The sequence below is a fragment of the Phascolarctos cinereus genome, unplaced genomic scaffold (genome assembly GCF_003287225.1).
Source record: "Phascolarctos cinereus isolate Bilbo 61053 unplaced genomic scaffold, phaCin_HiC Scaffold_4;HRSCAF=312, whole genome shotgun sequence".
Classification (NCBI taxonomy): Eukaryota; Metazoa; Chordata; class Mammalia; order Diprotodontia; family Phascolarctidae; genus Phascolarctos; species Phascolarctos cinereus.
The window spans coordinates 250,230,196-250,245,368 of record NW_027555847.1 but is presented as its reverse complement, the minus strand read 5'-3'; the positions used below and the strand labels follow the sequence as shown (position 1 = coordinate 250,245,368).

The window sequence follows — 15,173 nt, the reverse complement described above, 5'->3', positions numbered from 1 at the left end:
TATTTAACTTTTTATCTATGACCCTGAAACACCTTAAGGTTCTGAGAAGATCCTTGTTTCTTCACTCCAGTAGGTGGGATTTGAGCTGAGTAAGTCCTGAGGGAAGCCAGGGAATTTAAGAGGTGGAGATGAGAGGGTAGAGCATTCCAGTCTTGGAGGGACCAGCAGTATAAAGGCATTAAAAAAGGAAAATGGAGTGCTATGTTCCAGGAACTGCACATAGATAGGCCAGTGCAACTGGACTGTACATCAAGAGGAGTAAGGGTGTAAGAAAGTTGGGAAAGAAGGAAGGATCCAGGTTCTGAAGAGCTTTACATGTTCTTTATATTTTCTATTTGTTTATATTTGACGTGTAAGGTAACAGAAAGCCACCGGAGCTTCTTGAGCTGGGGGTGACATGGTCAGGCCCACCTTTTTTAAAAATCGCCATGATACATGTTAAGTAGAGAATAGATTGGCATGGGGAGAGACTTCAGGCAGGGAAACCAATGACAAAGCTTTGCGATAGTCCAGGCAAGATTCATCTAAGTCATATATCAATTAATATTATAATTTCTTTCATTTACAGGCAAATAAAACAAATGAAGAGTTAGGCATAGATTTTTTTTTCTAAAGTAATTTAATAATATAAAACATAATCCATTCTTTGCAGATGGATTAGGCAAAACCAAAACATAGCAAAACATTTGAGATGTTTTAAATCCATGGGGTAGAATTATAACAGTTTAATTAATTATATAGAGATGATTTATGTTGAAAATATTTATCTCCAAAAATAGATGTATTAGTTTCACAGTTCTTGAAAGAAATCTCAATGATTCCCCTAACTGGATCACCACAGGTACTATGCCTTAATTCATTAAACTCATTTTCACTACAGGTATTACAGAAGTTGTGATGGAACCACAGAGGTACACATTATATTCACTCAAATACAGAAAATACCATTTGTGGTTTTTATATGAAAAGACAGCTATAAAATTCAAAGCATAAAGTGCAACAGCTAGACTGTAAAAAGTATGACTCTTCCCCCCAAGGTGAGGGAGAATGCTTACTACCACATTAGACACATTTCCGTTTCCATAGGACTCTAGCAAAAGAATGACTTACACATCTAAGAATAATGTGTTCTCTTTGATTACATATTACAAATACAAAAATGTGAAAAGGCTGGTTTAGCAAATATATGAAAGACAAACTGCTCAAACAGTAAGAGATATTAGTGAAAGTCTGTAGGAAACATTTATAAAAAGAATTCAGCTGGTTAATATGGCTTCTAAGTTGAATTTGATAGCACCCAGATAAAGCCCTTGTATTGAAAGGTCCAAACTTTGTTTTGGAAATAACATACTCCGGGTGGTTTTGTCAGAATAAGCTTTAGCCCTCACCAGCCCTATAGATACAGTAAGTGTATAAACCTGATTGCTACATGATGGTTTTATTTCATGACTGGGCATAGTCAGAAAAGGATTTATAAAATCAGAGCTCTAGCACCAAGAGTCGAATAAGCAAGGAAAATGGCAGAACACTGGTCTGGGAAACAGAAGACCTAGATTCTTCTCTAAATTCTCCCATTAATTCACCATCTGACCTTGGAGACAAATCTTTCCCTCTCCTCTGGAAAAAGAAGGGGTCAGATAAGGTTGCTCCCTAAGGTATCTTATATAATGTTCTGTGTTCTAGATGCTTTGGGCATGCTGTATCAACAACAGAAAAAGAGCAAATACCTGAAAAACATAATAAAGCAAGTATTCAGTGACACTTAGGAGGATTGGAGGATTTTCACGATGGACGAGGCAAGATGGTCACTCAGTAACAAAAAATTTTCCCCAAAAAAATCCTGCATACAATAAGAATGTCTATGTTGGCTTACCTCAGAGAACAAGAAAATTTTTCCTAAGCCTAAGATACTAGAATGTCTCAAACAACCATCATAGAAATTTCAGTTTATCCTTAACTGTGAACACTGTAATACTCATCACCATCAGCCACTTCACATAGCTCCTGTCACCACAGAACTTCTTTCTCCTTTTAGAACACCTCAGTATAAAGGACAAGGAACAATTTCTAATTCCAAAGTTCAACATTTTTTTAAAGTTACAAAAAAAAGCAAAAAAAACCTACTAGGGTGGGTACCTGACCCAGTTTAAACACAGAATATGTAATGCTTTTTACATCTCAAATTCCAACACTTGTTGGGCCATCTACTTTGGATTCTGTACAAATTCTGCCTGAAATAAAAGTTTACCAGCTGTGTCAAAAAAAATTGTCACAACATAGTTCTTGAATACTGAAATCTTCACCTGTGCCATTTAAAAATATATTCATGATTGCACATCATTTGATAAAATGTCAGAGAAAACCTCTCGAAGATTTGATTCTAAGGGATTCTTTAATTATTATATCCAATGGAGCCAGAAGGATAAATCTAAGCTGAATTTTCTTTTTAGGCTCAGTTCATACTAACCCCATCTTGAAAGGGAAGTTCAGTAATAAGTCTTAAAACCTAGTGATCTTAGAATCTAAGGAACTTAGATAAACACAGTGCAATTCAAAAGCTATTTTTAAAAAGAATTTCATTTTTTAAAAAAAGGAATCTCATACCTATTTGTTTCATTTATGCCAAAGGATGAACTAACTACCAACCATGAAAGAAATCTACTACTATGAATAAACAGACAAATAAGAGGTAACGACATAAATATAATTTTTAAATAAATAGTAGGTTTGACTTGCGATATCCCTTGCAGCTCTGAATCTATGACCCTATAACCCTAATATCATCAGAGATACATATAACAAAGAAAGAGACATGGACTGGTCATAGCCCAAGCACTGACATAGGCATCCTTGAGACATTAAAGAACCAGAGAAAGGCCAGAGCGGGTCCTCTATACATTTATGGAAAGACGTGAACAAGAGTCACACGGAATGAAAAGGTGTGGAGGGTAGTGATGGGATGTGATCACTAACGGATGGAGTGAGTACCTATAACTAACCATGAGACCATGGACCTCGCTTTTGCCCTGGGTCTCTTTAACAGGTCACCATCAACAATGGTTTCTGCTTGTAACAAAGCACAGCAAGTTTGACAGACCTAACACAATCAACTTGCCTCTTGTAGAAGGAGAGGGAAAAGGAGGATCCCAGGAGCTAGCATCGGAATTTTCAACCCCACTAAACTCCTGGAATATTCAAACATTCACCTATCAGCCCCCCCGACACCTCCCAGGTATCAAATTGCTTGTTTTTCTTTCTATCCCCCTACCCCTATTTCCAAAGGGAGCTCTGAAAATTCCCATTAATTACCAAATCAGGATGACAACAGATTTAGTCTTGGTTGGGGGTGGGGAAGCCTGAATCCAGAGCTTCCAGGCAACAATTTCAGAAATATCCCTTCCCCAAACCTTCTTCCCATCCATTAAGTATAAAATAAGCAGGTCTTAAGACAAGGAGCCTATCCTTACTTATTGTCCAGAGACATGAAGATGGGCAGTATTTATGCCCATGAGAACTGCCTTGGAGTAACCAACTAGAGTTGTGAAAAATGAAAATACTTCCTATACCTTGGAGATCTCTATCTGTTTCGATAGTGAAGAATGGTTGGACATGAAAGAAACAAAATAAGCAGATAAAAACCTTGTGAAAGTTCCCCTTCAAGGAACTCCTGACTTTGGCCTGAAGTGTGGCAGCAAGTAGGCACAGAAAGCCAACCTGCAGCCAGTGTTTGAGAGAGAATTCCAAATCGTTTGTCTCTGAAACTCTTAGAGCAGCTTCACTCAAGCAATTAAAATAAGGCAATGGACTCCATTTGCCATTCGGGAACACCAAGTGCTTTTTAATCTCCTAAACTCCTGCAAGGGCAACAACTTTGGATCCTACATGAATTCCAAGAATAACAGCAGCAACTGACCTTGATGAATAGATGCCATGACCCAGTTCCCTGGGACTCAAACGTGTTATGACAACACAAAGTGCTTTCTGACCTTATAAAGAAGATAAATAACAATCCTCCTTTCCTCCTCCAACCCCCAACAGTGAAATGTCATGGACAAAGTAAGAAACACTCCAGCGAAATGAAAACAAAATATCCCTGAGGTTAGCAACCAGTGCCATAGACCTTGTAGACACTTGTTGGTGTTGTGTTCGGTGTGTCTGCATCTTTGTTGACCCCATGTGCGGTTTTCTTAGCAGACATACTGAAGGGGTTTGTCATTTCTTTCTCCAGCTTACTTTATGTTTTTGTTTTTTGTTTTTGGCAATGGGGTTAAGTGACTTGCCCAGGGTCACACAGCTAGTAAGTATTATGTGTCTGAGGCCGGATTTGAACTCAGGTCCTCCTGAGTCCAGGGCCGGTGCTCTATCCACTGTGCCATCTAGCTGCCCCTCCAGCTTACTTTACAGATGAGGAAACTGAGCCAAAAGGGGTTAAGTGACTAGCCCAGGGTCACACAGCTCGTAAGTGTCTGAGGCCAGATTTGAATTCAAGAGACATTTGCAGGCATCTGCTGGTTCCTGATTCATCCCAGTGAAGAAGGGGAGCAACTGAGTCCATAGAATCTTTTTGGAGTTGAAGAACTCAAAGAGCAGCGTATTGGTAATGCTGAACGAACAAGCCAAGTTAGGGCTACTTTTGAATACATCTAATAGATGCCTTGATTAAACATCTATTATTGCTAGCTAGCTAGTGTTGTAATGGGGAGTCTTGTAATATGTTAGAATCCAGAATACACTGAAAACAAAAACAACACCCTCACTTTACAGATGAGGAAAGAGAGGACCAGAGAGGATAGTGGCTTACCAAGGGTCAGACAGCTCATAAAAATGGGAAAACCAGGATTCAGACCCAGGTCCTTTAAGCCCACATCTGGTGTCCTTTGACCCCACATCTGATATCCTTTCCACTATAACCATCCATCTAAGATGTCTTCAAACTAAACTGCCACACTCAGGTGGTATGGAGAATTAAAGATGACCCCTAAAAGTGACTCTCGAAGGTATTGTATGATATTTCAGAATATTTCAGGTTACTCTGTGCTTCACTTAAGAGGTTACCCCAATATAAAAATCACCAGAGCTTAGTTTCACTGGGTTTGTGCCAGTCAATATACCCCCCTCCCCAAGAAAGGGCGGTAAAACTGCCACCAAAGTTACAGCTGGGCTTTTGGCAGCCTGGCAAATAGTAAAGCTACTGTACTACACTGCATGGTACATATCTATTATTCCTATCTATAAGATGAAGGGATTGGACTAAATGATCTCATAGGCTCCTAAGATTTCAAGTCCAGAGTGAACCTTATCTAAAACTATCGTCCTTGCCTTATACAGGAGGAAACTAAGAGCCAGAGAGGTTAGTGGTTTACTTGGGGTCACACAGCTAATAAAAGTAGAAGAACCAGGATTCAAAAGCCGATCTTTTGACCCCACCTCTGGGATCCTTTCCGCTCCAACAATCCAGCTAAGATACCTTCAGACTCTAACATTCTATAATTCTATTCCCTTTGCTTTTCTACTGTTCTATGATTCTACAGCTTTTCTTATCAGTGTATTATGAGCTGGGGGAAAGGAATAAAAAAAAAGGGGGGGGGATAATGAAAAAAAGTAGTGCTCATTTTAAAGGATGGTTTGATGATGGCAACTGTCTCCTCATTAATTTTGCCCAAATATAGAAGATGAATCTAGGACTCTCAGCATAAATAATAGAAAAATAACTTCTAACCTTACTTAAAGCCTAGATTTTGTGAGATTTGCATTAAAAAATATTCTTCCACGAGCCCTTCATATCCATGGCCAGTTTTCCACCAATGAAAATCTCTGGAACAAAGATGGAGGTTTAGTCCAACTACGTTTGCTTGTCGATTCCAACCACAAGAGTTCTGAAAAGATAATATGTGGGTGGGAGAGAGAAGAGGGAAGGTCTGCATTTAACAAACATTCCTCCCCAGGATTTGTCAGTCTATTGCTTTGGTCTAACAAGACATACTACCATCACAGTGTTTTAAGATTCATGAGCCAGTAGTAAGGATAATGGGCATCTAAAATTAAAGCCTGAAGAAGCTAAACTCAGGGCCAGTCAAAATTCTACTTGTAAGCATTTTCAGTCTCAAAAACAAAACAAAACACCAAAATCCATCTTCCTCCTCTCCAAGGGAAAGGAAAAAAATGCATTTCTTAAAGAAAAAAAAAGTGCATTTCTTACTGTACACAGTTGAACCCTTGCGAGTTTCAAATACACAGGAGTAAAAAAAACCCAAACAGATAAAAAGAGACAGATTCAAGTCTCCCTGGCTCTCACCATCATCAACCAAGCACAGTAAGTGAGGAAAAATAAATAGGAAAAATCAAGAGCCGTTGAACTTTACATCATGTGATCTTGACCGGAGATTTCTTGTTGGCGCACAGGAGGGAGACATAAGGGACTCCAATGAAGGCCCATTTTTCACTGGGCCAGAATTTGATGACAGGACCTTGCTCTGGGATCTCGGAGGCAGCATCAAAGTATGCAAAGCAGACACAACCCAGATAGGCAGCCAGACAGATGAGGATGTGCCTGAAAAACAGATAAAGCCATAAACCCCAGCATCAGCTACAATATTAGGCACTTAATAAAGGTTTGATGATTGACTGAAGTTCCCTGAAAAAGCTTGATCTAGAACACCATTGCCATTTCTGGCCGACTTGTTCCTCTATTCCTTGTTTGAGAGTGTAATTACCTGCTCTGGTCCCTCTTCATTCAAAGGGGATGAAGTTACAGCTCTCCTACATAGCTGGAGAACCCTGACCTGTTCAGGGCCAACTTTTCTCATGCTGTACACTGAGAGTGACTCATTTATTCTCTGTAACAGGAACTAATTCTAAAACAGGGAGGCTAAATCATGTGAAGAGAGGGGACCAAGACTGAGTCACAAGAGTTTGAAAATAGAGGCTGTGAGAGGAGGGAAATGAGCTGAGTACGGCTGCTTTTATAGCAGACCTACCAGTAAATGAAGTAGTTGCCTCATATCTATGTCTCAAGACACAACCATGTTTAAAGAAAGCCACTTGTTTTTAAATACCATAAACATTTAGAAAAGACCTTTATTCTAGGAGCTCTGAGTGTTTTCATGGCCCTTTAAAATAAACAATATAAATAACATAAATAGACCTATTTTCGAAGATGAACAAAAATAGGAATAATCAGGTTGGAAGAGCTATGAAAAGACAGTATCATACATTGTTGGTACAGCTGTGAATAGGTTTAACCATTGTGGATAACAATTTGGAATTATGCTTAAAAAAAGAAGTAATTAGACTCATCATAGCCTTTAACCCCATGATTCACTTTCCAAGGAGGTCATAGATATAAACACAGGTCTAATATATATCCAACTACTCACAGCAAGTCCTTTTGGGGATAAAAAAGGCCTGGAAACAAGATGAATGTTCATTATCTGTAGACCTGCTAAATAAATAATGTTATACAAACATAATAGAACATTACTGACCAGTAAAAAATGACAAATGTGAGGAATTCAGAGAAATGTAGGAAGCATCATACGTAGGGTGAGGTAAACCAACACACTTTTGGGACACTGTCTCATATATGGATGTATATGCATATGTATGTTTATGTGTATATGCATGTATACACAAATATGAATGAATGTCCATATATACATATACATGAGATAATGTATGTATGTATGTACATATGTATGTATACATGTTCTGTGTTTGTGTGTGGAGAGAGAGAGAAAGAGAGAGAAAGGGCGAAAAGGAGAGGGAGAAGTGGAGAGGGAAAGAGGGAAAGAGAGAAAGAGGAAGGAGGGAGAGGAGGACACAGAGGGAAGGAGGGAGAGAGGGAGAGAGAGAGAGAGTGTGTGTGTCTTGTGCAATTTTAAACATTTATATCTTGAAAACTTTGGGAACAACATGTGTGATGATTCCAGAAATACAATTTTTTTAAATCACTAAAAGAAAGCCAAACTCTGAATAACTGAAAAATCATAATAGTCTCAAAGACCAGATAAAATACACCCTACCTCCTCTCCACAGAGACAGGGACAAGGGTAAAACATTGCATGTATTGTTAGATGCTACATTGTCAGATTGCTACATTTGGTTGTTTTTGCTCAATTTTTCAGATGGTTCCAGGGTAACAAAATTACAACTAAGGATTCAATTCTGGGGGCAGGGAAAGGAGACATCCAGAAATGATAGTGATGTGAAAGCAAAAGTCATCAATAAACTTTTCTTTCATAGGTGATGAATAGGGCATACATTTTTAGATACAGCATGTGTTTGTCTCAACAAAGCAGGGTAGGGAGTTACTGGAATGTAGATTATATGAAGGAAAGAAAAGGCATCAATAAAACATTTAAAGCATTTATTAAATATCTATAATATGTCAGGCACTGTGCTAAATGTTTTACAAATATTATCTCCCTTGATCCTCAAGAACCCCTGTGAGCTAGGTGCTATTATTATCCCAGTATTACAGTAAAGGAAACTGAGGCAGACAATGCTTAAGTGACTTGCCCAGGGTCACCCAGAGAGTAAGTGTCTGAGGCCAAATTTGACCTCAGGTCTTGACTGCAGACCCATCAGTCGATCCACTTCGCCACCCAGGCGCTTCTATCATGTTAGCAACTCACCTAGGGTAATTTTAAATCTTACAGAGTTATCTGGAGACATTGAGAGATTATGTGAATTGCCCATGACCACTCAGATAGTTTGTGTCAAAGGCAGGTCTAGAATTCAGGTCTTCCTGACTCCCAGGCCAGCTGTCTAGCCTCTATGACTCTCCACAGACATTGCTTTAAACTGGTTAAATTTCCATAGCAGTTTAGTGGTGGTGTGTTGGTGTTTTACATTCTTTGGCTCAGGTATAATTTTTTTTGTTTTAACTAAACCTGTATTTCCATTGATATTAGGAAATCCCAGTGAAGAAATTCCCTCTACCAATGCAAACCAGCTGTCTGATCTGCAACTTATAGTCTTATAATAGAATCCATTCATTCATTCATTCTTTCATTAATTCATTCATCTGTAAAGTTAAATGAGGCACAGAGAGGTTACATGATCTGCTCATGATCACACAGCCAATATATGGCAGAGACAGGATTTGAATCCAGGTCTTTCCAACTCCAAGACCAACCCTCTATCCATTAAACCATATTGCCTCTCCAGACATACTAGTACCTAAATAATCACAAAGTGAAGTATCATTTGTACACAGATTATCTTTGATAGTGAAACAAACTTGAGAGGGCAATGGTGGCTTCAAAGGGAAGATAAATGGTTATAAACCAAATGAAAAGGAAATAGTTCCTGTCTCTTATATTAAAACCTGTATGCGAATGATAACAACAATAAACATGGAAAGAATAATATAATCAACACAATCAAAATCAAATGATGTGAAATTATAATGACTAAGTTTGGTCCCAAAGAAGACACATGAGGTGACATCTTCCCTTTCTCCGTTGTGGGTGTGGAAAATGCATATCATATCAGACTTTTTTCAATATAATTGATTAGTTTTGCTGAATTTTTTTCTTCCTCTTTTTTTATTGTTTGTTATAAAGGGAAGTGGTAGAGGGAGGGATGCAATGGGAAATAAAGGAGATATAAAACAAAAGATACCAATAACTATATATACACACGTGTAAAACCATACTATGCATACTTCTATTTAACAATTCTTTCTCTGGAGGTGGATAGCATCTTCCTTCATAGGTCCTTTGTTTTTGATTTGAATACTTGAGATGTAAAAAGTATTGAGTATTCTGTGTTTAGATTGGATCAGGTACCCTAGTAGATTTTTTTTTGCTATTTTTTCTATAACTTAAAAAAATGTTAGACTTCAGAAAAACTTGGAATGACTTGTATGGACTGATGCTGAGTGAAGTGAGCAGAACCAGGAAAACATTGTACACAGTAAGAGCCACATTGTGTAATGACCAACTTTGATAGACTCAGCTCTTCTCAGCAATGCAAGGATCCAAGACTTCTCCAAAAGTCTCAAGATGGAAAATGCAATCCACATCTAAAGAAAGAACTATGGAGTTTGAATGCAGACCGAAGCATACTCGTTGCTCTTTTTTTTTGTTCTGTTTTGTTTCCTCTTTCTTGTGGTTTCTCCTATTGGTTCTCATTCTTCCTCACAACATGACTAAAGTGAAAATATGTTTAATAGGAATGTATATGTAGAGCCTATATCAGATTGCATGCCGTCTTGGGGAGGGAGGAAGAGAAGAATTTAAAACTCAAAAGCTTATGGAAGCAATTGTTGAAAACTAAAAATAAATTAATAAAAAAGAGAGATATTGAGGTATCCTAAAAGGAGAAAAAAGTTCTGTGGTGACTGGAGCTATGTGAAGTGGCTGACAGTGATGATCATTACAGCAGGCACAGGATAAACTAAAATTTCTTTGATGGTTATTTGAGACATACTAGTAGTATCTTAGGGTTAGGAAAACTTTTCTTGTTCTCTGAGGTAAGCCAACATAGAAATTCTCACCATATGTGGGATTTTTTTTTGGAAATTTTTTGTTACTGAATGACCATCTTGCCTTGTCCATCACGAAAATCCTTCAAAAAACTTTGATCTAAGTTTGTATGTAATTTTATGTAGTTTAAGAATATCCTAATATCTGCACCATCTCCCAACCATAATCTCATTCCATTATGTTCTTGAATAATAACTTTTGGATTTTTTCTATTAGTACCTGTCACATTTTTCCAATCAAAAAAGCTCACTTGCAAGTGAAAAAGGATTCTTCTGGGTTGATGGCCAGAGACTTCCATGGGGAAAACTCTACCTTCATCCCTATAGTAATCAATATTTCTCCATTGCTTTCCCCATTATTGGGTTTTAATCCTGATTCTGTTACTAAACAGATATATGACCTTGGGGAAATCATTTAAGTTTTCAGGACCTCAGTTTCCTCACCTATAAAATGAGAGATTTGGGTTAAAATACCTCTAAGATTCCTTCTAGCTGGTATGATTTCACAGTAGTCATACTTATTAATTAGTGGTAAGAAGTCAGACCTCAGATGGGTCATTTATGTACTACAGAAGGAGTGGATTCTACTCAAGCAGAGCACTTTCCTGAAGGTCTAACCAAGGAGCAGTACAATTCATACTCTATCTAAATCTCATATTGTGGGTTAGCATTTTTGTACTTTTACAATTTGTCAGAAGGTAAATGAAACTCAGAACTTCTGCATCCTACCCCCATTTTAAGGCCCTTGAATTGTGACCACAGGCATGCATTGTTTTGATTTTTTTTTAAGCAAGGCAATTGGGGTTAAGTGATTTTCCTGGGATCACACAGCTAGTACGTGTCAAGTATCTGAGGTCCGATTTGAACTCAGATCCTCCTGACTTCAGGGCCAGTGTCCTATCTACTTCACCACCTAGCTGCCTCTTTGTTGTTGGGGTTTTTTTTAGTTCCTTTTTGGCTAGGCCTGATCCCTTGGGTCCATACTGCTATTTACATGACTTCCTGTTGCTGCCGAAACTGTTGTATATCTGGCTTAGGAAATGGGTCAGTTATTCCATTCTGCTTCCTTGGAAGAAAGTGAAAACATGGCAGAAAGGTTCCAAAAATGGGCATAGCCAACTTGACCTAAGTGAGACTTACCATACACAATGAAGATAGGGGAAGTTGAAAGAAGACCAGAGTTCACAGAAGGCCCTGTCACTGATCCAACAGAAGAGAGCGAGAGTCCACCAAAGACCGGAAAAGAGGCCGAGTTTATACACCCGCACATTGTCACACCTGGGGGAGAAAAAAAAGATAGCTTTTCAAAAGGTAAGACACCATCCCTCCTAGTTGTGGCTGCTATGATCATATCTATATGGAAGATAACAAAATGCCTTTTGATTAGACTGAATAGATTAATGGAGATTTTGACTGCCGATGTTTTAGCCGTAATTAATTCATAGGGAAAAAAACCTCAATTCCCATCATTGTAGTGAGATGTGTCGGCTCTTTTTTAGTTCTCTTTTCCCTTCACAAGGTTACTGACAGACTCGGAACTCTCAAAGGATTTCCCTGCAGTTTCTGGAGCTGCTTGTGAGAAACAGTTACAATATTCCCATTCTAGTTGGAAAGTTAGGAACATTTTCAGAAAGATCTGCCAGCAAAAATTCTATTAAAGTAAGTCTGAATGCAGAACTATAGTTATCCTAGCATTTAAGACTAGGATTTCCAACTGAGTGTTATAGGCTTAAGCTATTCTTTCACATTACTTGAAATATATACATACGTATGTACGTATGTGTATTAGTCATTTCATTTATGTCCAACTTTTTGTAACCTCATTTGGGGTTTTCTTGGCAAAGATACTGGAATGGTTTGCCATTGCCTTCTCTAGCTCATTTTACAGATGAGGAAACTGAGGCAAACAAGGTTAAGCAACCTGCCCAGGGTCACACAGCTAGGAAGTGTCTGAGGCCAGATTTGAACTCAGGAAGATGAATCTTCCTATCTCCAAGCCCAGCACTGTAACACCTAACTGCCTACATACGTATGTGTGTATTTCAATTAATGTATTTCCGTATATATTGAATATATATTGCAACATATGTGTGTATGTATATACATATATATATTTAAGACTAACTCTGAATCAGAAACTGGGAGGCTTGGCAATGGACAGGATTACATCTATTTGGCTTTCTCACTTTTCAGTTTTTATACGATATATATAGCAATAATGAGGAACGAACTCCAGTCTCTCCCCTTGCTAGGGTCTCATTCAGGACACTATAATAATAATAATAATTATAACAATAACAATAATGGTATAAATGAATTTTTCCTTAAAATAAGAAGCAACTACCTAAAATTATCAATAAACATTATTTGTAATGGGGATAACTAGAAGCCTTCCCAATAGGATCAGGAATGAAACAAGAATGTCCATTATCACTGATATTATTCAATACCATATTAGAAATGCTAGCAATACCAATAAGAGAAGAAAAAGTAATTGAAGGAACCAAAATGGGCAAAGAGGTGGGCAAACTATCTCTTTTTGCAAACAATAGGATGATATACTTAGAAAATCCTAGAAATTCAACTAAAAAGCTAGTTGAAACAATTAATAATTTTAGCAAAGCAGCATATGAAATAAATCCACATAAATCATAAGCATGTCTATATATCACCAACAAAACCCTGCAAGAAATAGTAAAAGATATGCCATTTAAAATAACCATGGACAGCATAAAATACCTGGGAGTACACCTACCAAGACAAACCCAGGAATGACATGAACATTTTATAATTATAAAATACTTTTTATACAAATAAGGTCAGATTTAAATAAATGGAGAAATAGTAATTGTTTCTGAGTGGGCAGAGCCAATACAATAAAAGTGACAATTCTACCTAAACTAATCTACCTATTCAATGTCATTCCAAATAAAATACCAAAAAAATTATTTTGTTTTTAGAAAAAATAATAACAAAATTCATTTGGAAGAAAGAAAAGTCAAGAATATCAAAGAAACAGGGGCAGCTAGGTGGCACAGTGGATAGAGCACCAGCCCTGAAACCAGGAGGACCTGAGTTCAAATCTGGTCTCAGACCAAACACTTGACATTTACTAGCTGTGTGACCCTGGGCAAGTCACTTAACCCCAACTGCCTAAAATAAATAAATGAGAGAGAGAGAGAGAGAGAGAGAGAGAGAGAGAGAGAGAGAGAGAGAAAATAAATAAATAAACAAACAAATAATTAAATAAATAGATAGATAGATAGATAGATAGATAGATAGATAGATAAATAGATAAGAAATAAATAAATAAATGAATAGATAAATAGATAAGGGGCAGCTAGGTGGCGCAGTGGATAGAGCACTGGCCCTGGATTCAGGAGGACCTGGGTTCAAATCCAGCCTCAGAGTAGACACTTGACATTTATTAGCTGTGTGACCCTGGGCAAGTCACTTAACCCCGTTGCCTACCCAAAAAAAAAAAAGAATATCAAAGAAATTAGTGGAAAAAAAGTAAAATAAGAAGTATTAGCAGTACAAGATCTTAAACTGTATTATAAGGGGGTAATCAAAACTATCTGGATTAGCTAAGGAATAGAAAGGTGGATCAGACACAGAGTAGACAGACAATACACAGTAGTAAATGATTATGGCAATCTTAGGTTTGACAAACATAAAGACTTGAGCTTTGGGGACAAGAATTCACTATTTGGTTAAAAAAAATTAATAGCCTAAAATTGCACTCACTTTGGGAATAAGCTCCTTGAGGGCAGGCATTCTTGTTTTTTTTCTTTGTACCCTAGAGTACAGTGCCCAGCACACTGTAATCTTTCAGTCTTGACTCTTCATGATTCCATGGGGTTTTCTTGGCAAAGATACTGGAGTGGTTTGCCATTTCCTTCTCCAACGCATCCCCATTTAATAGACAAGGAACTGAGGTGTTAAGTGACTCACCCAGAGTCACACAGCTAGTAAGTGTCAGAGGGCAGATTTGAACTCAGGTCTTCATGACTCCAGGCCCAGTGTTCTATCTATTGTACCATCTAGCTGCCCAAATGTGCCTGGTGCATACAAGTGATTAATAAATACTTGTTGAATTAAATTGAAGTATAGCATGACTCAGTAAGAAATAGGATGATAGAGCATAGATTGTGAGCTGGAATCAGTCTTCAAACATTTATGAAGTCCCTACTATGTGCCAACTGGAGGAAGCTAGGGGGCTTAATGGATAGAGCACTGGACCTGGAATCAGGAAGACCCGAGTTCAAATCTGACCTCAGACACTTAGAAGCTGTGTGACCCTGGGCAAGTCACTTAACCTCTGTTTCCCTTAATCCACCAGAGAAGGAAATGACAAACCAATCCAATATACTTGCCAAGAAAACCCCATGGACAGTATTGACATGCTATGGTCCATGGGGTCATGAAGAGTCAGACATCACTGAACAACAACAGTTAGGTGCCAGACATTATTCTAGGTGCTAGAGATAAGAAGACCAAAAAAAATGAAAAGAATATTCCTGCTCTTAAGGAAACTACATTCTAATGAAACAATGTGTACTTATATAAATGCTGGGTGTCCCAAAAGTCTCAGTGAAGTTTTAAGCTTTAACAACTTCCAAAGCATAAATGCTACAAACTTCCAAAAAATATCATGTGGAAATCAAATTATTTACATTTCCTT

General features: G+C 37.8%; 1 protein-coding gene across 2 annotated transcripts in view; it reads right to left on the bottom strand.

Moving 5' to 3' along the window:
- The window catches only part of ACER2 (alkaline ceramidase 2), a 46,570-nt gene that overhangs the window by 8,464 nt on the left and 22,933 nt on the right, over positions 1–15,173 (bottom strand). Inside the window, exons 5-7 of one of the 2 annotated variants that reach the window (XM_020967364.2) lie at positions 11,630–11,767; positions 6,363–6,550; positions 588–5,876 (exon numbers count right to left, since the gene is read on the bottom strand). In XM_020967364.2, coding sequence (XP_020823023.1) covers positions 6,364–6,550; positions 11,630–11,767 — 325 coding nt within the window. In that variant the 3' untranslated portion in view covers positions 588–5,876; position 6,363. Of the gene's footprint in view, positions 1–587; positions 5,877–6,362; positions 6,551–11,629; positions 11,768–15,173 lie in introns of those variants that run through there. The other variant, XM_020967365.2, reaches the window with a different exon arrangement.